The sequence below is a fragment of the Pezoporus flaviventris genome, unplaced genomic scaffold, assembly GCF_033815535.1.
Source record: "Pezoporus flaviventris isolate CSIRO_AGI_PZ_B2104156 unplaced genomic scaffold, CSIRO_AGI_Pfla_v1 ptg000007l, whole genome shotgun sequence".
Classification (NCBI taxonomy): Eukaryota; Metazoa; Chordata; class Aves; order Psittaciformes; family Psittacidae; genus Pezoporus; species Pezoporus flaviventris.
In genome coordinates this window covers 15,681,812-15,706,482 of record NW_026892555.1, presented here as the reverse complement: position 1 = coordinate 15,706,482, position 24,671 = coordinate 15,681,812, and the positions used below count along the sequence as shown (strand labels likewise).

The window sequence follows — 24,671 nt, the reverse complement described above, 5'->3', positions numbered from 1 at the left end:
CCAACATAAAACAAAACTAAAACCCCACAGTTTTAAACACGCTTAAAAACAAGGGAACGGGAGAGTGGGGAAAGAAAAGTAAGCAATTTGAAAAAGACACTGGCAATCTTTTTTAAACTACCCACTGGGTTATTATGAACATATCACCAATAGGTATGGAGCCTAAATTGTTGAAAGTGAATAAAATTTGACCCACCATCTGTTTTTCTCAAAACCAGACAATTAGCAATTTAATTGACTTGGCACACTACATATTACAGTACATACAGTGTGACATTTTCACATTAGGAAATGATTTAGTTTCAACAAAGTTGTAGAAAAGGTGCCTTGAAGCTTTTGGATTATTCTTATTTCTTGGTGGTTGTATTTTAGAAGGTTGGTTTGTTGGTCGTTTTTTTGGTTTGTTTTTTTTTAAGACAAAACTGTGCCTAGCGCTCAAATTCTCCCATAGGCAACTTTTTAAATGCAGTGCTAAAGTAGGATACAAGGCACTATGTCACTATGCCAAGTGTTATTTATTATTTATTACACTGTGTCCATGCTTTCATTTTATGAAGCCTGAGACTGGACTGTCAGATTTTAGGTGTCCTTTAAGTTGATATAAAAAGTTAACAGTAGAGATAGACATGTTAACAGAATCTAAATAATAATTCCCTACAGTCCAAGTACAAGACATTTCCCCAGTTTTAAGTACACTAACACAATGTACATTTTCAGGATTGCTTTTTATTTCATTTCTCTGTTTCTTCCTATACATTTACATGGTAAAGCATATGGGGATTTGGAGTGCGGGTGAAAAATAAGCAAACTGAAGCAAAACTAATATTAGCACAGGAAGTTTTAATAAACAGCATTTGCAATACAGTACCTTTAGAGAGCAATAGCTCAATGGCTTTTATCGTTGTATATGAAGGTATTTTGCAACTCAAATATCATCTACAGATATAATGTAGAAAGAAACCATAACACATATATTTTTATACTTTTTATAATTAAGCTTATAATAAGATTTATTATTGCAGCTACTTGTATAACCTACAGCTATTATGTTCATATCTCTTTTAAGTAACTGCAAGATAACTGTCTAAAAAACATGCGTAGTTGTAGTCAATAAATAATAAATCAGTGATAGCCACTAGGACTTAGCAACAACGTAAACTATGCACTCCACTAAAATGAATGCCATCACTTTTCACTTTTTCCCTCAATTCAGGCAAAACTTTAATTGGCCAATAGGTTCCGCTGAAGTGCGAGTTACACATATCACTTTTTCTGGCTAAGTCTGGCACATCACTCATCATCCTAGTTTCTTCAGATCACCTCTCTGAAACACCTCCTCAAGGAGGGAGGATTTCAAACCCCACTTTTTGGAATTGAAGAAGATTTAAGGGATCAGGTGTTCAAAATGTCAAAGTTCCTACATTTCAGTTTGTAACCCTGACTTTTCTGAGAATTGAGGTTGGTTTTAAATAATGTCACCAACAGATCTTAGTAATTTCCACTAATGCCTACTAAAGTTCACCTTCTAGGGTGTATTCTATTTGATTTATGAATTAATTTGTTTAATGTCATCAATTAATTCTATCAGGTTAACGTCTGTATTTGCTCAGTAATTTCCATTAATACTCAGAGAAAGTTGTCATAATCTGACTTTGATTATAATTTAATAAACTTATTGGTTATGTTTCCTACTTAGTAAAGTTCATTTTCTTCTCAAATTGGTCTCTGTAACAGTTCAAGTGAAAATATTTGACTAACAAAAGCAATAATCAAGATTACTTAGTTTGCATGCACATGTTCACATCTCTGCATTTTCCCAAGTCATTTAAAATGCAGACTAAACTGATATTCTACCTTGGGATTTCACAAGAAGTTATTTTCCCAATTTTTGTTAGTTGTTAAACAAAACAAAAAAACTACTATCAAATGGTTCTCCAGTTCCACTTAAAAAAAAACAAACCAACAAACAACCTATAATTTGCAAAAATTAAAACAATTCCCTTAATTGCCTTTCTGTCACATTGAAGTTCTTGAAACAATTTAGAATTTCCAAGACAGTAATCTCAAATGCTCTAAATCCCAGGAGTCTACTATAAATAGATAAGAACAGTTCCTCCAGACACTGTTTATCTGAGAAGTCAGATGTGGCCTTCTTTCATTAGTTGTCTCCATCACCTCTCAATCACCATTAGTGAATCATTCACCACAGAATCAGCAAATTCATGCAGTTGTACCTTCATGAAGCAGTTGTACGCTCATGTATGTATGGTTCCAGTAACTGCCTACCACGCACTCACTCTATCTACACTCTATGCAAAATGATATGCTGTTCAATCTGGCAAATTAAGTGAAGTTATACATTTAATTGGAAATGTATTCAGCTGGAATGTCTCTTTTTTTCGTTTCTTTTTTTTTTTTCTATTGAAGGTGTTCCAACCTGAGGGTATCTAGTTTCTTATTCCATGGCAAGTGAAAAAATACAGTACTTTAGTTCTTACAAAGCACAAAAGAAAAGGTATTTTCCTGGCATTTCTCAGTGTATCAAAACTAAATCACAGAAAATCATCTCCAAGGGATGCTGAATTGATATAAAATGCTTTCTTGCCAGTCATATGAAGTTAGAATCAGAAGAGATTTAAAATAATTTACAGGGGAACAATGTAAACAGAAGAATAAATGTGCAAATTATCAGTTAAAAAAACTTTCCTGCTTAAAATAGAAAATCCATCTTAAAAAAAAACACATTTGTTTCCCAGATTATTTTTCAAATGATATAATTTATAAATGTTGACAATTCTATAGAAACATTTGATGTTTTGTGAAACTTTGAGACAAAGTAAAAGAAGGAATTTTTCATGGAAAGTATAGGGAGTTATTTACTCTCAATAAAGATGTGGGTTTTTGTTGTTTGCTTTTTTTTTTCCCAGCATAAAATCATAGATTCACAGAATCATTCAAGTTGGAAAGGGCCTCTAGAAATTATCTGGCCCAGCCGCCCAGCTCAAACGGGGTCACCCACCTACAGTAGGCTGGCCAGAACCATGTCCAGTCAAGTTTTGAGTGATATTCAAGGACAGGTATTCTGTAACCCCTCTGGGCAACCTGTTCCACAGTCTGACCATGCTTGCAGTAACAGAGTACTTTCTCGTATCCACATGAAATTTCATGTTTTAATCTATGACAATTGCTTCTTCTTGTGTCAATTAAGTTCAGGTTCTAAATTTAAAAGTCTAGAAGCTTGCACCTGAACTTTAGAGATTTAAAAAAAAAAAAAAGTTCTGAACATTCATTGTCTCTTTAGAGTCAATGCGACCGAAGACTGCATCAAAAGCACTAAATTCCACAGCACATTTTTTAGAAATTAATTAAGTTTACCTAGTCATATCAACTTGCAACTCTCTAGGGTTTTTCTGTCACGCATTTTCTTAGGTATTCAATCAGATTTCACAAATGCTCCTGAAGCTACAAGGAATTTGAGATTATCTACTCTCAGCTTGTGTTAAGAGAGAAGGAAAAGGGGAAGTGAGAGAGGGGGAGAGCAGAGAACAGTGCCCCTGGCAAGCAGATCTTTTCATGTAAATGGAAGGAAACTGAAGTTGGGGCTGTTCAGCCTGGAGAAGAGAAGGCTGCTTGGAGACCTTCCAGCAGCCTTCCAGTATCTGAAGGGGGCCTATAGGGATGCTGGAGAGGGACTCTTCATTAGAGACTGTAGTGACAGGACAAGGGGTAACAGGTTAAAACTTAACCAGGGGAAGTTTAGATTGGATACAAGAAGGAAATTCTTTCCTGTTAGGGTGGTGAGGCACTGGAATAGGTTGCCCAGGGAGGTTGTGAATGCTCTGTCTTTGGCAGTGTTCAAGACCAGGTTGGACGAGGCCTTGGGTGATATGATTTAGCGTAAGGTGTCCCTGCCCATGGCAGGGGGTTGGAACTAGATGATCTTAAGGTCCTTTCCAACCCTAACGATTCTATGATTCTATGATTCTATGATTAATTGGAAATAAAAAGATATGACCAGATACAAAAATACTGAACATGAAATAAAACAAATTTGGCAGGTAGCTTCTCTAAGCTGCTGCTTAGAGAAAACAAAGACTCTGCTGAACACCTCAGCACTATCTTGGAGCACTGCCAATCCATTCATGGTTTCTGATAAAATTAAATCTTTCAGTGTTTTGAACATGCTGCAAGTGGTTAAATGGGCAAAAAAAATGAAAGCTAAAGCCAAAGACAGATGCCACTGTCTACCCATCCATACACCATATAAAAAAGAAACAATAATATACCTCAGGTGAAACATTCCTTTCAATTAGCAGCAGCTGACCAGATGACACATACATACAGTAAGTGCCTTGACTGCTCAGGAGCTGTAAATTAATCAGTTTGGAATCCCTTCTTCATTCCAAGAATACGTTAAAAAAAAAAAAAAAAAAAAAGAAACAAAAGCTTGGACTTAGAATTCAAGGAGCGACAATGATTTTTGATGTGACAACACAGAGATAAAGTCAGCCTCTCATGATATTAGTGACCGGATTTTTCTCTCATATGATGCTATGTTTTGGATTTGTGTTGAAAACAGTGTTGATAATACACTGATGTCTTACCTACTGCTGAACAATGCTTAAACAGTATCAAGGCCTTTGCTTCTCGTCCCACCAATGAGTAGGTTGGGGTGCACAAGAATCTGAGAGGGGACACAGCCAGGGCAAAGCTGGCCCCAGCTGACCAGAGGGATGTTCCATAACATACGGCATCAGGCTCAGCAGATAAAGCTGGGGGGAAGAACGAGGAAGATGGGGACTTTCAGAACTATGGAGTTCATCTTGCCAAGTATCCATTACAAATGATGGAGCCCTGTTTTCCTAGAAATAGCTCAGCATCTGCCTACCAGTGGGAAGTAGTAAATGATGTGTTATTTTGCTTGTGCAACTGCTTTACCTATTAAACTATCTGTAGTTCAGTCCATGAGTTTTCTCACTTCTATCCTCTGATTCTCTCCCCAGTCCTGCTGTGGGGGCTGTGAGCCAGCAGCTGTGTGGGGCTTTGCTGTGGGTTGGGGTTACCCACACAGCTGGGTAAATCTAAAGCTTTATAGATCATAGGCATTTTCTCTGGAAAAATACTACAGAAAATGACAACAGCAAACTGAAATAAAAAGTCATCAATAAATTTAAGATACAATCTACTCTAATACAATATAATTAATTGATGTTTCTTAGAACATGAAATTACATGGTGAAAAGGCACTACTGATGTGGTTGTTTTCTCATGCTGTAGCACGTACAGAAATTAATTATTGACTTGGGGAAAAAGGGTAAAAGTACACCCAAAACACTCCCATGGCATAATGCTCAGCATTATGGAAGACTCAGAAGTTCAAAAGTGCAAAACCTCAACTGATTATTCTGAGTATTTTACTTGGAAACAGTAAAAATCCTTCTATACACATACATTTTAAATTTAAGTTCTGACTGCATATTAAGTACAGTGTCTACCTACTTGTAGCTATCTTACATAATGAAACAGAATCATAGAATAAACTAGGTTGGAAAAGACCTTTAAGGTTATCAAGTCCAATCACTACCCCAGGACTGCCAAGTCCACCATTAAACCAGGTCACTGAGGGCATCTACACATTTTTGAACACTCCCTAGGGACAGTGATTCCACCTCTTCCATGGGAACCCTGTTCTGATGCCTGAGCGCCCTCTTGGTGAAGAAATTTTTCCTAATATCCAACTAAACCTCCACTGGTGCAGCTTGAGGCTGTTACCTCTTGTTCTATCTCTTGTTACATGGGAGAAGAGACTAATATCAGAGCAGTGAAAATCCTCCGCTCTTCTTTATAGGTAATATTATCACAAATGGTCTCATTACTAAATTCTTTTCATTAAAGACTGCAAAGCAGAATGTATGATATAGAGTTTTATTGCACAAAATTAATTAGTAGTGGGAGTCACCTTCAAATAACAATTTGTCTGACCAGAACTCTACTGACACGAGAGTTATAGAAAAAGAAGTCATAAATTATGTGTCATGGAAATAATTACCTTAATTTTAAACAAACAAAACCATTAAGTAGAAAAAACATTACTAAATTAAGTCTTTTTGACGATAAATACCCTCATTTTATAAATCAACTTAGATAACATAATATTAAACAATAGGAAGATGCAGAGAAATTAAAATTAAAATCAATAATCAAAAAGCAGCAGTAATCACATCTAGAAAAATATTGTGGAGAAATAGGGGAAATTGAGATAAACTACACAATTTCAGTTTCTAAGAACATGCTTTTAGACTGAAGACCTACTTTCATCAACTTTGTAAAGTTAACAGAAGCATGAAAGTTTCTTGGTAACAAAAAAGTTCTCCTTCCAGAGATTATTTTAAAAGACAGCTATAAAACCCACACTAATATGCATTCTGATGTAACAGCTTTTTGAAGCACAGTTTATTGTTATTCTCATATGACCTTAGACCAATATATTTCTATTGAAAGATTGCAGGGTTAAAAGCAATACTGGCAAAAATCTTTGAAAAGCTAAATTCCAGCAGCTACATACAATTTTACACTTCTTTTATCCTCCTACTAGATGAAATTTTTAAGACCTTTGTTATAATGTAACCTGCACAGCCTCTTAAGTACTCAGAAATACCATTTAAGGAGCCACAAAAGATCAAATTTCATGCAACATCTACGTATATTTCTCCCTATAAAAATATATGAACTAGGTATATTGTTTTGAACATTTATAATTTACAAATTACATACTAACATTTTACATTTTCTTGGATTACAAATATATATGTGCGTGTTTAAATACAGATACACATGGTCAAATTGCTGCATGCAATCTTGACTAAGAGTAGACAATGGCTGGGTAGAACAGCACAAGTCTTTCTATTTAAAATCAGATGCAAAACAAACAAAAACAAACAAACAAAAAGTATCTTGAGACAGGAAATTTCTTATCTCAGTAGTAAAATTCACATAAACTTTTCTAATGATGAAGATAAATTATTGAATTATCAATGACAGATGTCAAAAGACCTCGTGGACAAAATTTGTAATTAAAAATAAAAAAAACAAACACAAAACCAACAACAAAAATATCCACAAAGAATTCCTCCCTTGCACCCCAAAACACAAAATCTATCCTTATGCATCAACGTTTTGAAAGAATTTAGTTTCCAGCAACAACACATGATCATTTGTAAACTACCCCTGACAAATAAAAAACTTACCAACAAATAATAATTAGAAAAAGAAAATACTACATCAGAGGGTACAGAAATCTCTGATCTGCATCTCCATTTCTGTTGGTTGCTGAAAGCAACAGCAGTAAGTATTTGGACCTATGGCCACAGAAACAGAGCTTGGGGTCCAAACTTAAACAGGGGAAGTTTAGATTGGATATAAAGAAGAAGTTCTTTACAGTAAGGGTGGTGAGGCTCTGGAATGGGTTGCTCAGGGAGGCTGTGAATGCTCCATCCCTGGCCGTGTTCAAGGCCAGGTTGGACAGAGCCTTGGGTGTCATGGTTTAGTGTGAAGTGTCCCTGCCCATGGCAGGGGTGTTAGAACTAGATGATCTTAAGGTACTTTCCAACCCTAACTATTCTATGATTCTATGATGTTCAAGGAAAGAAGTTATAGAAATAGAATTTGATCTAGTCCATTAAAGAAGAATATAATTAAACTGGGCACATATTCTTAAATATCCATATAGTCACTTAAACTAAAGTGTCCTTTGACCCCGACTCCTAGAAATCACAATTCTCTTTATTTCTGAACTTTTCTAAAAGAAAAGTCTTTGCAATTTTCTGATTCTAGTAAAGTCAGTGATATTTCATGGTCCTGAATGCACTGTTCCAACTGAATCACTCAGTTTACTTCACTGGACTTTCAACTTGCAATTCGTTAAGTTTCAAAAATTTAGTTGTATAAGATCATTAATAGAAAAAAACTTGATTCCATAAGCTAGATAGGTGGGAAAAAAAAAAAACAAAACAACAGCCGACCCTCCACACAGAGCTTTATATCCATTGAATGCATGATGTGTTCAAATGCTATTTAGTGAGCTAGTGTGAAGTACCAGTGTAATGCAAGACAGAAATACAGACTCAGTATCTAGGTGTGTAATCACAGAGTTGATTATATGGAGATGAGATTGTGAATGTTCACCCTTTCTGTCCCCTTCTATCTGTTCATATTCAATTAATTTTATTCTTGCAGAACTATAGCTTCTAAGAATAAATGTAACTCATTAATGAAACAAAACATAGTGGTACATTATAAGACACCAGACAATAATCTGCCTTTTGCAAACTAAAACTGTTGCAAGCAAAATTAATTTTTACTATACAAGAATCCTGTAAATAAAGGAAACAACTACTTTAGCTGTGGAAACTATTGAATTCAGCTCTAAAAAGCTTCCTTTTCCACTTAACTATGGTTTAGGTTTTGTAATATTAATAGTTAAACTTGTTTATATTTATATTTTCTAGCCCCTTTCAGCAGCTGGAATGTGGAAATCCTGAGTCTTGATAACTACAATATAGTAAAGTAGTAAGATTTTTCTTTCGTAGTACACTAGATCTGAATATCAAGAATGACACAAGCACAGTTGTGCCTTACCACTCTACAGTTTACTATATGCAAACAGCCAAAGGGAAGTTATGGACAGAAAAAAAACCAGCAAGTCACATTGTGCCAGTTTACTCCTAGTATGCTTCTACACCCCAACTGCCTATCTTTAGTAATATCAGCTCCAATTCTAATACACAGCTGCTGGTTTAACTTTTGCCTTTTCTCTTTCCCCTTCTGATGAGTAATTTTAATGAAAAATCATGCTTTCTGTTATCCAGTTTTTGGTGGCAGGCAGGAACCATGTAATTTTTTTTTTTTTTTTTTTTGCAAGAAATACATGCAGCTGTGTTAAATCTAATATAAAAATAATAAATAGAACTAATTCTGTAATAATACAATAGTTAATATGTGCATATGTATATATACGTTATTCTTAAGTTTGGGGTTGATTTTTGCTGTTCATGCTCTATGAGAACTTTACGTTCTCCCAGAAACATCAAATAGCAACAGCTATTTATGTTATGCATTATAAGGCCCTCACATTTTAAGACTATAAAGAACAGCATTATTAGGAAAATTTTAATTTGTCCTGGCTCAAAACTCATCAGTAATTCAAATTCAGTGTTTTGGTTTTTTTTCTGTTCTGGTAGGCATGCTAAATTTTCAGAGTATGTAGGAAGTAATAATTTCATATAATCATAGAACAGTTAGGGTTGGAAATGACCTTAAGATCATCAAGTTCCAACCCCCCTGCCATGGGCAGGGACACCTCACACTAAACTATGTCACCCAAGGCTCTGTCCAAACTGGCCTTGAACACCTCCAGCAATGGAGCATTCACAACTTCCCTGGGCAACCCATTCCAGTGCCTCACCACCCTTACTTTACATATTTACCTTTACATAATCACAGCATTATTTACTTTAATATTTTTCAACATGAAATAACAGAAAATGATTATAAAACTATATGCCAAAAAATCAACCACTATAAGAACACAACAAACAAAAAGTATGCAGTTTCATGTGACGTAAGACATTTAAAGAGAATAAATTTATCTTTTATATTTGTTTTTCAGCTTACCTTTTATTTTCTTGTTTTTAAAACTTTCAGAACTGAAAATAGAATGCATCCAGTAATATGAAAGAAAAAAAATCATAATATTGGCATAACTTTTTAGTACACCATTAAATTAATTTCCAATATTGTATCGTTACCTTTGTAGTTAACCTTGAAACCGATTGAGCCCACACTTTCATCTGTTTGAAGATGCAACCACATCTGATTGCTCATGCTCACAATTAAGTCGGGTACAAAGCTCCCAGTTAACCTATAGAAAAAGAGAAAAAAAACAACAAAAAAAACCTAAATAGATTAAGTAGCTAGATTTGGGTTTTGCTTTTTGTAAGGAATCTAAATAAGTGTTACTTTTTTCTTTGTTTGTTTGTTTTAAATTAATTGTATTCTGCTCACACCAATTTAGTTACCTGCTGGCTGGTTAGTCATTGCAGGTTTCAATGTTCCAATGATGCAGATTTGGCAGCAGTGTATAAACACAAGCAATTACTGCTTGTGTTCTACTGAAACATTTAATCTCACTTTCAACTGCTGGTCCAGAAAGACATGGATCTCCTGTAATCCGGAAGCTTATCTAGGAGTCCTGTGTGCATGACTCAGGTACATGCAAGCATACCAAATGGCATTAGAAGCCCACAATAATGCACCACATTTATTCTTCTGAAAATGTATTTCTCTTGTATACATTTACTCACTTTGGAATACACACATTGTGTATTTAAGAGGAATTAGCTAATCTTAAATTGCAATACTTAGTATTATTATGGAAGTCCATGTGTTCCATGCACACTCTCACCTCCTTCTCTACCACAACAATCAAAGAAGCTGCCTGACAGACTCAGCTGACATTCATTCTTTCATTAACAAAAATACCAGAAGTCACAACTTTAAAACCACCCAGTGTTACATGATGCTGAGTAATTAGAAAGACCTGAATTTGGGTTTTAATTTTTACCTTCTTTTTTTCACTTTTCATATAGTTTGCAAAAATTTGCAAGTCAATGATATCCTAAACACTCATTCTGTTTGCTGAATGAAATCCTGTGATAGCAAAAAGGAAATGCTGTGAAAGCTGCAGTCTTATGCTAAATTGCACTTTTCCCTATAAATCTGCCTCAAAATTGGTAATAATTTATCAGCTAAAACGGAATGGTGGAAAGTACCAAAACAATTTACCCTGTTGTTAAATGGATCACAAGCACAAGACAAGCACAAGACTGTGTAAAACTGTTACCTTCAGTTTGAACAATTCTTTAAAGCTAGCTGAATCTTTAAATGAACTACTTTAAATATATTTTGCAGCTAATTTTAGTTCTCCCCTCTGGTCTTTTTTAGCTTGATTCTATATGAAATACTCTGCTGTAGGAAAAATTCCTGTCTGTTTCCCACATCTGCATTCACAGATGGAGCTACTACAAAGACTCTTGACAGAATTGAATAAGTAAATGCCTGGCCAAAGTAATGTGCTAACTGCTCATTCCTGCACTAAAGGAAAGTGTCTTCAGTGAGTTCAGTCTTTGCCAAATTAATAGATTAACAGGATGTTCCTCAGAAACAACACTGATGTAATGGCTAACAGAATTTTGTAATTGCTGCTAGTGATTGACAGTACATTTGGGGATTAGTATATACCATTATATATATACCATATGCCAATATATGTATACCATTGGGTATATTAATCTCTGTTGTGTCAGAGAGAATAACTCCTTTGATAAACAGCTACCAAAATTCTTGAAGGTCCTATTTTCTTAAGTTAATTATAAAAACATTTTTAAATGCATAGTTTTCAGAAATAACATTTTTCTATTACATAGGATGTGGGAAAAATACCGTTTGAAAATAAGAATCAATCAACAGAATACAGAATACAGATATCACTTACTGCTCTTTTAAGTGCTTAGGGATCACTGTACAAAAATAACAATTAAAAAAAATGGAAAAGGAAGAAATTTAAGATAATAATAAATTTATGCAGTCATGAATTATCCTGTCTTTCCTCCTGGGGTTTATGTGACTTCCTCTAGCCTGGATTTATTACCTAGATTCCTGTCCTGGAAGTAGGTTCCTATACCCTCTATTTCAAATCTGAGCAGTGAACACTCAACAGTAAAGATGGAAAGATGTGATTATGATAACTCCCTTTTTATTAAACAGCTTACAGTTATGACACAGTTATGGGTGTTTCCCATCTCCTTCTTCGGACTCAGAAACTACCCCTTCCACATACTAGTGGCATACATTCCTCTGGGAGAGCATACTGAAGACTAGGTTAAAGGATATTCAGAAGATTACAACACTCTCCTTCTGATGAAGATGATCTGTAATATGGGACACTGTACACTCAAACCAACAAGCATACTAAAAGACTAAGAGCAAGTTTCATGCTTTGTGCACAGTATTTTCCAAATGCATGTGCAGGAATGAGCTCCCAGATGCACATTACATTAAGAGTTGTCCACAGCAACTGTTAAGCCAAGCTGCTGAAAGCAGACTTCCAAACATCTTGAAAGAGTGCTGTGACTGATTTCTGAAGCACCATTTCCTTTTCTTCTTCTCTTCTATCGCTTGGTAGTAAAACTTAACAATGCTCCACCATGCAAAGACCTTAGTTCTATAAGAATGCACTAAGAAAGCCTGTATGAGTCATTTTGTCAAACACACGAAGTATTCCATTCATATTTGAGTTCGCCTAGGTGCTAGGCTCCCTAGGTTGGAGCAGTCTGTCATGTTGCTGGGTGTATGTATATGGGCACAGAATTATAGGCGCCTGGGGAAACTTAATGGCAAGTACTGAAATGGCTTTGGAATTTTAGCCACTTCTGTGATTAGCATCAGCAGAGTAGGAATTATCAGGATAAAATTCTATCTAAATGTGACTTCAATTTTTTATTCTTAACCTTCTTATCTAGCAGTGCTCAGTAATACTATTGGATTAAACACTTGGATAGTTTTCCTGATTAACTTTGATAAATTGGAAGATAAATGTTTTAACATCGTCTACACATAAGCCATATATATTCAAACCAATGTTGTACAGCAATTTGATGGAAGAAAGATAATTATTTTAAAATTTAAAATCCAAAATTAAATAATACAATAGCTGATTTATTTTCTGTGCATCATATCTCAGACAAAGTCTGCATGGCTCACAGGAGAAAACATTTACAAGTTTTTTACAGTACTCAATTATGTTCCATCTTCCATGCAATTCTTTTAATACATTTTAATCCTAATAGCTTCAACATTGATACTTCTGATCACAGAATAATCAGATTATTCCACTAATAAATAAAAATAATATATGTGTGGCTGATTTTACAATTTTTTTTTTAATATTAAACCCCTCAAAATTATTTAGGGGATTTTTGCTTTTCCAGGATCTCCACAGCAATAATTCTTAAAAAGTATATATTTATTTAAAGAACAGGTTCTCTTATCGTATGATAACACTTCACAACTCTAACTAACTCTTTTATTAAAGAAAATTATTCAGAATACTTTTATATTCATGACAGGTTTGATCCTCTAATTTCATAATTTCTCCTCCACACGTCTCATTATCAGACAGACTTTTACAAAAAACAGTACTTCAGTTAAATGTTAAGACCTGGCGAACCAGTACTTAATAAATGCTCTTTACACATGACAGGATAACTAATATAGTTTAGGAGTCTAAGAATTTCTGAAATTGAATTCCAGCTTTATCAAAAGTTTATTTTGATGGCCTAGTAGTGTTTAGAAATACAAATTACAGTATTTCCCCACTTCTCGAAGCTATTATTAGTAACAAATAGAACATCTACAATCCACTGAAGACATTTTGCATTATCCTAAAGTAATTGCATTTGAAATACCTGTAGCTGGTCTCCTCATTGATAAGAAACTTAAATCGTAGAATAGTTTAGGTTGGAAAAAAAAAAATTAAGATCATCAAGTCCACTGCCAAGTCCACCACTAAATCATGCCCCTAACAGTCACATTTACATGTCTTGTAAATACCTCTATGGATTGTGACTCCATCACCTTTCTAAGCAGCCTGTTCCAATGCCTGAGAAGACTTTCAGTGGAAAAATTTTTCATAATATCCAACCTAAATCTCCCCTGGTGCAACTTGAGGCCACTTCCTCTCATCCTTTCACTTGTTACTTGGGAGAATAGACCAACACCCACCTCGCCACAACCTCCTTTCAGGTACTTGTAGAGAGCCATAAAGTCTCCCCTCAACCTCCATTTCTCCAGTCTAAACAACCCCAGTTCTCTCAGCCACTCAGCAGGCTTGTGCTCTAGACCCTTTACCAGCTTTGTTGCCCTTCTCTGGACATGGTCCAGCACCTCACTCAATGTCTTTCATGTAGTGAGAGGCCCGGAACTGAACACCATATTCAAGATGTAGCCTCACCAGTGCCTAGTACAGAGGGACAATCACTTCCTTAGGCCTGCTGGCCACACTATGCCTGATACAAGCCAGAATGCTGTTGGCTTTCGTGGCTACCTGGGCACACTGCTGGCCCATGTTCAGCTGGCTGTATTTCAGGTGACAAATACTCCCAGTTCCTTTTCAGTGACAGCTTTCCAGCCACTCTTTCCAAAGCCTGTAGCATTGCATAGAGCTGCTGTCATCCAACTGCAGGACAGACTTCTTGAACTTCTTACAATTGGCTTTGGTCCATTGACCCAGCCTGTCCAGATCCCTCTGCAGAGGCTTCCTACCCTCTAGTAGATCAACACTCCTGACCAAGTTGGTGTCGTCTACAAACTGATGATATACTCAGTCCCCTCATCCAGATCACTCTGTTAACAGAACTTAACAGAAGGGTTAGAATGTTGCAAAACGAATTAAAAATAGGTGAGATAGATAGCCTATCTTCTGAAGGATAGATATAAGGGGGAATTCACAATGAAAACTTGCAAATCCAGAAACAACTTTATTTTCTGCTCAAACTTTTGCAATTAACAATACTAAGCTAAAATTAGGAAAGATAGGTAAAAATTGATCACAGGATACTCAAACCAGACCAATTCTTTATGTTCTCATGGTAAACAATGGAAAGTTACAATAAAAATCTTAATAATACATTTCCATTAAATATACTGTGGGAAGAATCATTCTACTGAATCCTAATTTTGCTATTGTTTTGGGGTTTTCTGATTAAACACATTTTTACATTTATCACATCTGCATCTGTTCTGGCCTGAGTTTTAAATTTGCAACTCATCTGAAGTAATGATAACATGAGACACTCTCTGAGAGGCAAGTTCATTTAAAAATAACGGCTAAATAGTATTTGGCCTTTTCCAAAAATATTTCCTAAGTATAATAAAAAAAACAAACAAAAACCAACCAAACAAAAACAAACAAAAAAGAAAACAAACAAACAAACAAAAAAAAGACTGGAAAAAAAAAATCTTAAGGGACATTCATTTCTCCTACAAATTGTTGTATTTATTCAGAATGGAACTGGACCTACATAAAATGACAGACTACAAGTCTACAAGCCAAAAGACTGGGGAATAAACATAATCACTGGATTATACTGCTGTCTTCAAAATATTATAAATTAAGCAACAAGATCCTGAATTTGCCTTCTTGATACTGTTATTATTATAAGACTAGTTAGCATCATAATTTTAGTATTTGAGAAATATGGATTCTGAATTTAGTCAGTGATTGTTAAGTCTCTACCCCCCACACCCCAACCCCTTCACTCCCTCCAGACTCATGCATTCTAGAAGAATGTTGCGGGATGACAAAAACCTTAATACTCAGCACAGTCTGATCTGTAGTCATACGTGGGTTTGGTAACAGCCCACTCAGATTTTCTCTATAGTAATTTTCTTCACTATACTAACTCATGTTTCGAATTATCTACAATAAATGGGAAGCATTTAAATGTCAAGATACTACAGTATACTACAGTACATCTTTCTACATACTAAGCTTGCTAGGAGACTGTAAAAGTTTGTAAGTAAGTTGCCCATAAATTTGTTTGCAATTATGTTCATACATATTTTTAATTTGAGAACACACTTTTAAAGGGCGTAAAATAGCCCCTAAAAAATTTACATTTCTACACATGGATGTACAGACTATGTCTTTTAAAATTTCTGATTTTAGTTTATTTTTTTATTTTCTTATGTCTAGCCCATCTCTTTCTGACTCCAAAACAGTAAACGTATAGCCAGGTAGTTAAACTTGAGTAATCTTAGAAGCTCAGTAAGATTAGGGTTTTTTTTTGAGATTTTCCTGATTTTAATCACTGTCTACTCTCATCAAAACCTCATTAATTATATTCTGTAATGCATAAGTGTAAATGCAAAAGACTTACACTTGAAGCACTGTTTTAGGATCACCCACTTCTCCTCCATCACCAATTGTCAGAGTGTCATATCCAATCTCCAGATCAAATTCTTCAAAATTAATCTGAATAACCTAGGAAACAAAATAAGTAAATATGTTTTAGAAATAAAGGAACATACCTGAGAGTTTAGTCTCTACATAAGCTTTTCAGCAGTGCAAATAAATGAGATTTTCCAATTAACAATTCTATGTAACTTCAGTATATTTTACAATACATTATCGCAATTAACCCAACAGGTTTGGTCCAAGAAATATGAATTATTATAATAATTTTAAAGTATCATCACTCTGCTGACCTCCTCAAAGCATTGTCATTTCACTTATTAATGTAGTTGTTACACGTTTAATACAGTTCTGTATAATTGCATTACATTTTGATTAAGATATACTCAAAGAGCAACATAAGTAATTGCACTTCATGCAATACAACTGTTTGCAAATAACAACTGAATAATTGTACTTCACTGAGTAAATGCAGTTGAGGTGAAGAACATAATTTACTCCTGACATCTATAATCTGGCTCAGGCAGGATAAAGCTGGATCAAATGTAAAAGTAATTTCTTATTTCATGAACCTGAGTAGAATGTAACTATTAGAAGCTTAGGCATTTTTTAATATCCTGTAATTTAAAACACAGTGTAAAACTTTCACTTCCATTTTCACTTAGAGCAAAATGCAACCATATTATTAGAAAAGCAAATAAAGCATATTTTCTCCACCCATTTATTAATATACTAACTGTGTCCTAACAAAAAGAACAGAAATTCCTCAAGTTTTCATCCAGGTCAGAATACTTATGCATATAAATTTTTATACCTATGTCTGTAATAAATGTTTTTCAATTAAAGTTATAATTGAGAACTGAGAGTGTTTGTGTTTCACGTCGTGGGTGCCATCCTGATGGATTAATATAATGTCCTTGAAAGCTCATGTGGCTTCATTATACTGGAGGTCTGCTAATTGTTTGAAGGCTATGTTTCTATGAATAAAAGCCAGTACAGGTAAGTTGGAGAAACTTTATATATTTACTGCATTTATGCCTCACCCCACCATCTCATTTAAAATAAACAACAACAAAAAATAACAACAAACTGCAGATGGACCACAAAACATTTTCAAATGGTGAGATAAAACCAGAGAGGATGGTACTATGGTCAGATAAAACCAGAGAGGGTGGTACTATCAAAAGTAGCTTATGGAAGGCAAGCATGAGGACATTTCAGACATGCAGAATTCCAGTTGAGACAATTTGCCACAATAGTCATGATCTGTCATTTCACACATAAGACAACTAATGATATTGTATCTGCAGGGTTTCAGAACTGTGAAGAATATCTTTACTTAAAATTAAGCTTTGTCATAATTACTATTCTCTTCTTTTCCAGATATAGCCATGCAGTAGCCCCTGAAAATATGTACCTTTATAGTAGTTTTTGTGAAGTAAACAGCAGGTAGCACACTACAGTAATTATCCTGATACAGACTAATTATATTTTTTTCTTTCAATGAATGTTATTAATGTTATTAAACATGTCCCTAGACACTACAGTCAGGAAAAAGGAATCTTTTCTTTCCTCTTCCCCTATATACACACATATACATGAACAACAAATTTTATTTAAAATAAAATATCTCAAGTTGTGCACTCTTATTCACTGAAGTAAATATGAAAGTAGCTAAAAGGAAGGCAGTAGTCTCTCTGTGTCCTGGTCTGCTTTTGTTTTTTATAAACCCAGAAGCAATAAGCAATTTATAATTGCTGAATTAAATTTATAAACCAAGAAGCATATCAAGAATAAGAAAAAAAGATGGTAATAGTAATGATTATTATCCAAGCTACCAAAAAAGAGACTTTCTGAAAAGCACGATACTGTACTTTGTTCGGACTTTTCTGAAAGAAGAACTGGCAGCAGAGATGTAATTTCTAACAAATTTCAGTAGATGTGTCTCCTTTCTATGCCTTGATACAGAACAGAGTCTGTTATCCAGCTCAGAAGTAATGCAGGAGAAGACTTTATTGCACAATTAATGGCTAATTTGAGAACTTCCTACAACTCTTCAGAGAGAGAACATGCTTAAGAGTATGTGTTCCAGACAGCAATCTTTCCCGAAAATTGTTCAATATGACTGTCTGGTTACCGATGGAATTTTTCAAGAAAAGTAGTGTTCCAGGTTATGTATTAAACTTCAAACTTCAAAACATACAAAGCAGAATGCTGTGTAACAGAAGAAAGCATAAGTGCTTCAGGACTGCTTTTAAACAGGAAGTGTAGTAAGGAAGATATTTGAATTAAAGCATCCTGCCAAGTACGCAACATTATTACATACTATTTTGTTGCACATTTTATTTATTGATTTATAAATCAATAACTCAAAATATTCAAGAACTGCTGTGCAGCATAACAATAGTTTAACTGTCTTTTTGGTAGTTGCTTATTGCATGAATATACCCCACAGTTCAAAATGAAACAGCCTAAATATTAAGCACTCTGTCCTTTCAAATTTAATTTATTCTTTGAGTATCAGAGGGGATAAGAAAATAGGAAGAGGGGAAAGAAAAAAAGAAAGAAAACTTGGAGATCTTTAGAATGTTATAGAAAAAAGCAGGCGACACAACAAAGCTGTAAGACAATTCCAGGAAATAAATGCTTGCTAGCTGAACTGTAAATTTCCTTCTATATTGTTGAGTCCATTTGCTGGCAATAGAATTCATCATACTTAACTGTAGACATCTACAGAGCAAACATATATATTTGATGTAGGCTTCATAACCAGGGAAAAAACATGTCTGGATTGTAATCTATTTCATTAAAAGGTAGATAACACCCACTAGATCAACCACAGCTTAGAAGTACCCGTTTATCTTCCTTGACTATAAAGTGAGACTAGGCATTTATATATGGATTCCTACACTGCGGACATCCAAAATTGAATTCACCCAAATATATTTAAGTAGTACCATCTGATATGCTGTAAAGCAGCCAGAAGATTCACACAAATCTGGCAGATAAAGGATCTTCAGAAGAGCTGTGCTCTTTTGGGAAGGCACCTGAAGACCACATGGGGTTATCCCGGAGTATTAGATGCCAGAGGCAATCTCAATTCTACAGACAGCAGATGAATTCTGCTTTGCAGAGTCATTGGTAAAGACATCATGCAGCTCTTTAAAAGGCAGTTTTGTTTTGTTCTGGTTTGTTTTTTTAAACTCCAACAATAGTGTTAAGTGTCCCTTCATTTTCCATAGAAGTTAATCCTGAAGTTATTTATAAAGGTAATTTAGAATTACTTACTTTGGGGCCACAATAACTGAAAACAAATATATAGTCCTTCCTATTCCTGAGAAAAAATACTATAGGAAAGTCTTAAAATGAAAGGATAGCACATTAAAATAACAGCATGAAGAGATTTTATTTTTCATGTTATAATTGTGTGTTCACATTTAAGTAAGGCCTGTATTGTGTTGGCTTGCGTTCAGAAGTTTCTGACATTGATTAAACAGAGGAATACAGTCTTAACAGTTCATCAACTTATGCAGCCCCAATTGAAATAAATAAATAAATAAATAAGTAATCTTGTAAATAAGACCTCTAAAGGAAACAAAAATAATATAATTACACAATTTAATTGAACTATCAATACAGTATTCCTTAAGCAAACACATTGGCTCTTACTTACATTAGTGCGTTTATTATGGTCCTAACAATGCAAATTCTCATATAACTTTTACCTTGTGAAAGAGTATTGTGTTGTGGGTTTGTTTTTGTGGGCTTTTTTTACCTCTAAGCAATTTCAGATTGTATTTTGCCGCATTTTCACACATCAAATATCTTAACCTTTGCAAATGTCTCATTATAAGTCCAAAAATTGCTAGTGGTTGTGCACAAAATTAAGTTTCACTCATTTTTATTAAGCTACTAGTAAAAACAAACTTTTTTTTTTTTATTTTTAGCTTGGCACTTAAGGAAATGACTGGTATTAGATTATAGATGACTGTATTAGATTATAGATGAGTAGTTTCAGTAGGAAAAACTACTGAATCCATCATTTATTGTGAGATCCAAAGTATAATTTTATTTAAATTATTAATACTGAGGTATAATTTTATTTAACATTAATACTACCATGGAGCAGTTAATCCTGGAAATCACTTCCAGGAGCACTAAGGACAAAAAAATCATCTGCAGTAGTCACCACGGCTTTACCAAGGTGAAGTTATGCTTGCCCAACTTTGAAAATCTTCTATGAAGAAATGACTAGCATGGTAGGTGACAGTGGTAGATACTGTCTACCTGGGCTTCATGCAGGTCTTTGAGATTGTCTCCTGTAAATTATTCATAGACTGTTGATATAGGGGCTGGGTGAACAGGCATTGAGGTGTAATGAAAACTGCATGAAAATCTGGGCCCAGAGGGTAGTGATCAGCAGCACAAAGTCTACTTGGAGGCCAGTAACTGATGGTGTATCCCAGACATCAACACTGGGACAAATCCATTAATATCTTCATTGGTCATCTGGATGATGGGGCAGAATGTATCCTCAGCAAGTCTGCTGTAACATCAAAACAGGAGCAGTGGCTAATATGCCAGAGGGCCATGGTGCCATCCAGAGGGACAGGCTGGAGAAACGGATCAAAAGGGAGTCCCATCAACTTCAGCAAGGGGAAGTGCAAAGTCCAGCCTCTAGGGAGGAAAAACCATACACCAGTGTATGTTGCTGGAAAGCAGCTTTCAGATGTGTACCTGGTGGATACCAGGTTGAACAAGAGCCAGCAATGTGTCCTTGCTGCAAAGAAGACAAATAGTATCCTTAGCTGAATTAGACAAACTAACTTACCCTCTGCTCATCCATGAAGAGACACATCTGGATGTGGTATCCAGTACTCCCCAGTACTAAAGAGATTGGCACACAGTGATGGAAGTCCAGTAAAGGGCCTCAAATATTATTAAGGGATTCAAGCATCTATCTTATGAGGAAAGACTCAGAGAGCTGGGGCTATTCAGCCTAGAGAAGACTCAAGGGGATCTTATTAAAGTATATAAATACCTGAATGGAAGGTGCAAAGAGGAAGGAGGCAGCCTCTTTTCATTAAAGGGACAGGACCTGAGGCAAAGGGCACAAACTGAAATACAGTAAACTCCCTCTGAACATCAGGAAAAATATTTTTACTGCAAGGGTGACGAGGCACTTGCAAAGATTGAACAGATTGTAGAGTCTCCCTTCTTGAAGATGGTAAAAAGTCATCTGGACATGGTCCCATGGGCTACCATCTGTAGGTGGCCTTCTTGAGCAGGGAGGCTGGACAACAGGTCACTTCCAACCTCAACCATTCTCTGATTCCAAGAAAACTGAATCAACTAAAACGTACGCATCTGTTCAAATGATCACTTACTACCTCCACAGCTAGTGTTTTTCTACAGATAAAGGTATTTGGAGAGAAATTAATCTTGTGTATTTTGGATATTCCTCTGTCCTGGGTTCAGCAGTAGCAGTCATTTTTTCTCCTTAGTAGCTGGTGCAGCGCTGTGGTTTTGACTTTCCGGCTGGGAACAGCGCTGATAACACCAATGTTTTTAGTTACTGCTCAAATGTTTACTCTGACCAAGGATTTTGTGAGTCTCATGCTCTGCCAGGGAGCAGGAGAAGCCAGAAGGAAGCAGAGACAGGACACCTGACCCAGACTAGCCAAAGGGGTATTCCATACCACAGCATATCATGCCCAGGATGTAACTGGGAGTTAACCAGAAGGGCTGGCTCACTGCTCAGTCAGGCTGGTTTTCGACGGGTGGTATTGTATGCTCTTCCCTTGTTATTTCCCTTATCATTATTATTATTAGTGGTAGCAGTAGTGATTTGTGTTATACCTTAGTTACTGGGCTGTTCTTATCTCAACTCATGGGAGTTACATTCTTTCCATTCTCCTCCCCGTCCCTCTGGGAGTGGGGGCAGGGGAGCGGGGGAGAAAGGGCAGAGCGGGGAGAGTGGACTGTGTGGCTAACTTGATGACAGGGTTTAAACCACGACATCCTCTTAAGATAAATAATTAATCAGTACATTGGGATTTGTAACTCTACTGAAAACAGTATCTTTTCATTAACTCGAGACTACAGCAATTAGCCTTCTGTTGACCAGTCAGATGACACTAAGTTAGATGATAAAGTTTCTCTCTTCCATAAAATTGCCCCTCATGTTTCTTCTTCACTGCAATTGTGAGAAAGATGGGAATGACTGTATTGAGAATAACATGCTAATTATTTCCTATTAGATGTAGCTGAACACAACTCCCTGCCTGAAAAGCACTTGATATAGTAGCATGAGGAATGAATGAAAGGAATAGTAGATTTTAGAGAAAGGTGAGAGAAGATTCAATTGATTACAATTTATGGGCTATAGAAACACAAGGCTATGTGATTAAAAATATATGTATATCCATATTAGGAAGTTGGACATCTAATCTAAGGTCACATTTGTTTTCTTAGGCTCCCAAAGTTCCTCCTGTCTAACCTAGTCTTTTAAATACGTTTCATATATCTTAGCAAAACATTCTCCAGCGTTACTTTGAGAAAATGATGGACGAATGTCACTCCCAGATAATTTTTACCTGCAATAAGCTAAAAATGTTCTAGTCTCTTTCTTTCTCCTAATAGAGGGATTTGTACTTTCTATTAATAGGAAGGCTTTTTCAAAAAGAGTTGTTACACTTGGAATTCATTTCCTCACTGATTTTTACTGGTGTATAAGCACTTAATGCTACATCTCTTTGATACCACAGATCTTAAGGCTGAAAGGTTTTAAAGCAATTTAGTTAAGCTTCTGATGTTATTAGGGAGGTGAAATGCATTTCATTGATGACTTCATCCCAGTTAACAATAAATAAAAGGAGCTGAGACTAAAAGACCATACAGCAGAATTAGTAGCAAAAGTATATTAGACTGAGATTCAGATCTATTTCTAAAGAAAACAAAAGTAATCTTAAACCATTGCATTGTTCTTTAATAGAAAGATGATTGCAACCATAGGAAGGTTGCCCCTGCTTCTGTTCTTCCATTCATGAGTTACCCAAAAAGGATACCCTTACGTAGCATAGATATCTGCACTTTTTCACTCATTGAGGGCAAGCAGTCTGCTCCAAAAAAAAAAGATGTCATGAAGTGAAGTCAGCCTAACTTGGTGAGCAGCTATTCATGCTAAAGGGAACAGAAACACAGGAGTAATGCTTGTGACTTAAGTCTCAATAAATGTTCCTGCACCATCAATTTGCATTGTGAATGTGCATTGGGGTTATGTGGCAAGGTTTTATTAGCAGGGAGGGACTGCACGAGTAGCTTCTATGAGAAGAGATCCGGAGCTGACCCCATCTCAGACAGAATCAGTTCCAGCTGGCTCCAGCTGATCTACCTCAGGTCAAAGCTGAGCAAATCAGTGACCCATGCTGGAAAAGGCCTTGAAGGACTACTTCCTGCAGAAGGTACCTGATGCTGGAGCAGGGAAAGAGCCTGAGAGGAAAGAAGCAGCAGGTACACGGTGTTACAAAGTGATCACGACCACCATTCCCTGTCCCCCTGTACCACTTGGGGAAGAGGTGGAGGTAGAAGAGCCAGGAACAAAGAAGGTGAGCCTGGGAAGAAGGGGGATGGGAAGAAGTGGGTTAGGAAGAATGTGGTTTTACTTTCATTCTCCATGCCACAGCAGGTGTGTGTACCCTGTAAAAAGCCCACACCGGAGCAGGCTTCTGCAAGGACCTGTGACACTGTGGAAACCCATGCTGGAGCAGTCCACTCCTGAAGGACTGCACTTTGTGAGAGGGACCTGACACTGGAGCAGGGGAAGAATGTGAGAAAGGAAGGAGCAGCAAAGACAAAATGTTATGGACCGACCTCAACCCCCATTCCCCATTCTCCCTGTGCTGCCTGAGGGGAGGAGGTAGGGAAGTTGGAAACCCCTCTGGTAAGAAGATAGGGGCTAAGGGAAAGTGTTGGTTTAGCTTTGTTCTTGCTTCTCATTATCGTACTATTTATCCTGCAAATTATCCTAACTTAATTGGCAATAAATTAATTTCCCCGAGTCTGTTTTGCAAATGATGGTAATTAATGAGTGATCTCCCTGTCTTTATCTTGATCCATGAGATTTTTCATCATATTTTCTACCTATGTACTACTGCAGAGGGTGAGTGAGAGAGCAGCCTGGTGGGCATATGGCAAGCAGCCAAGGCTAACCCACCACAGAACAGTACCATCAGCCTTTAAAGCAGTCACTTCTTAGAAAACAAACAGCACCTCTATTTCTCAGTCAGAGATCAGAAAAAGGTACATGTTGAGCGGAACAATTAGTTATGAAGAGCACTCACAAGATCAACCAAGTGAACTCAACTGTGGAGGAAAATAACAGATCTCTGCGCCAAAAATTCACCAAACAAAAAAGACTGAAATGTGTCAATTGCTCAAAGAGAAAGCACTGAAGATTTCCTGTCAAAGTCTCTGGGTCATATGCATATGTCTTTTAAAAAGTTCTAGCTTGGGTGTGAATATACATCGTAAATACAAATAAGAAAACATCTTTGCGTTCAAAGTGTATGGGCAGCATAACTTAGACCAATTTTAGGAACTTACAGAAAGTAAAACAGAACTAAAACTCTGATTCAACCTT

General features: G+C 36.0%; 1 protein-coding gene across 3 annotated transcripts in view; it reads right to left on the bottom strand.

Moving 5' to 3' along the window:
- Nucleotides 1-24,671, bottom strand: part of CSMD3 (CUB and Sushi multiple domains 3) — a 601,317-nt gene that overhangs the window by 301,206 nt on the left and 275,440 nt on the right. For all 3 annotated transcript variants that reach the window (XM_061447844.1, XM_061447845.1, XM_061447846.1), the window contains 2 exons: nucleotides 15,996-16,099; nucleotides 9,807-9,919 (listed from right to left, as the gene is read on the bottom strand). In XM_061447844.1, the coding sequence (XP_061303828.1) occupies nucleotides 9,807-9,919; nucleotides 15,996-16,099 (217 nt within the window). The remainder of the gene's footprint in view (nucleotides 1-9,806; nucleotides 9,920-15,995; nucleotides 16,100-24,671) is intronic.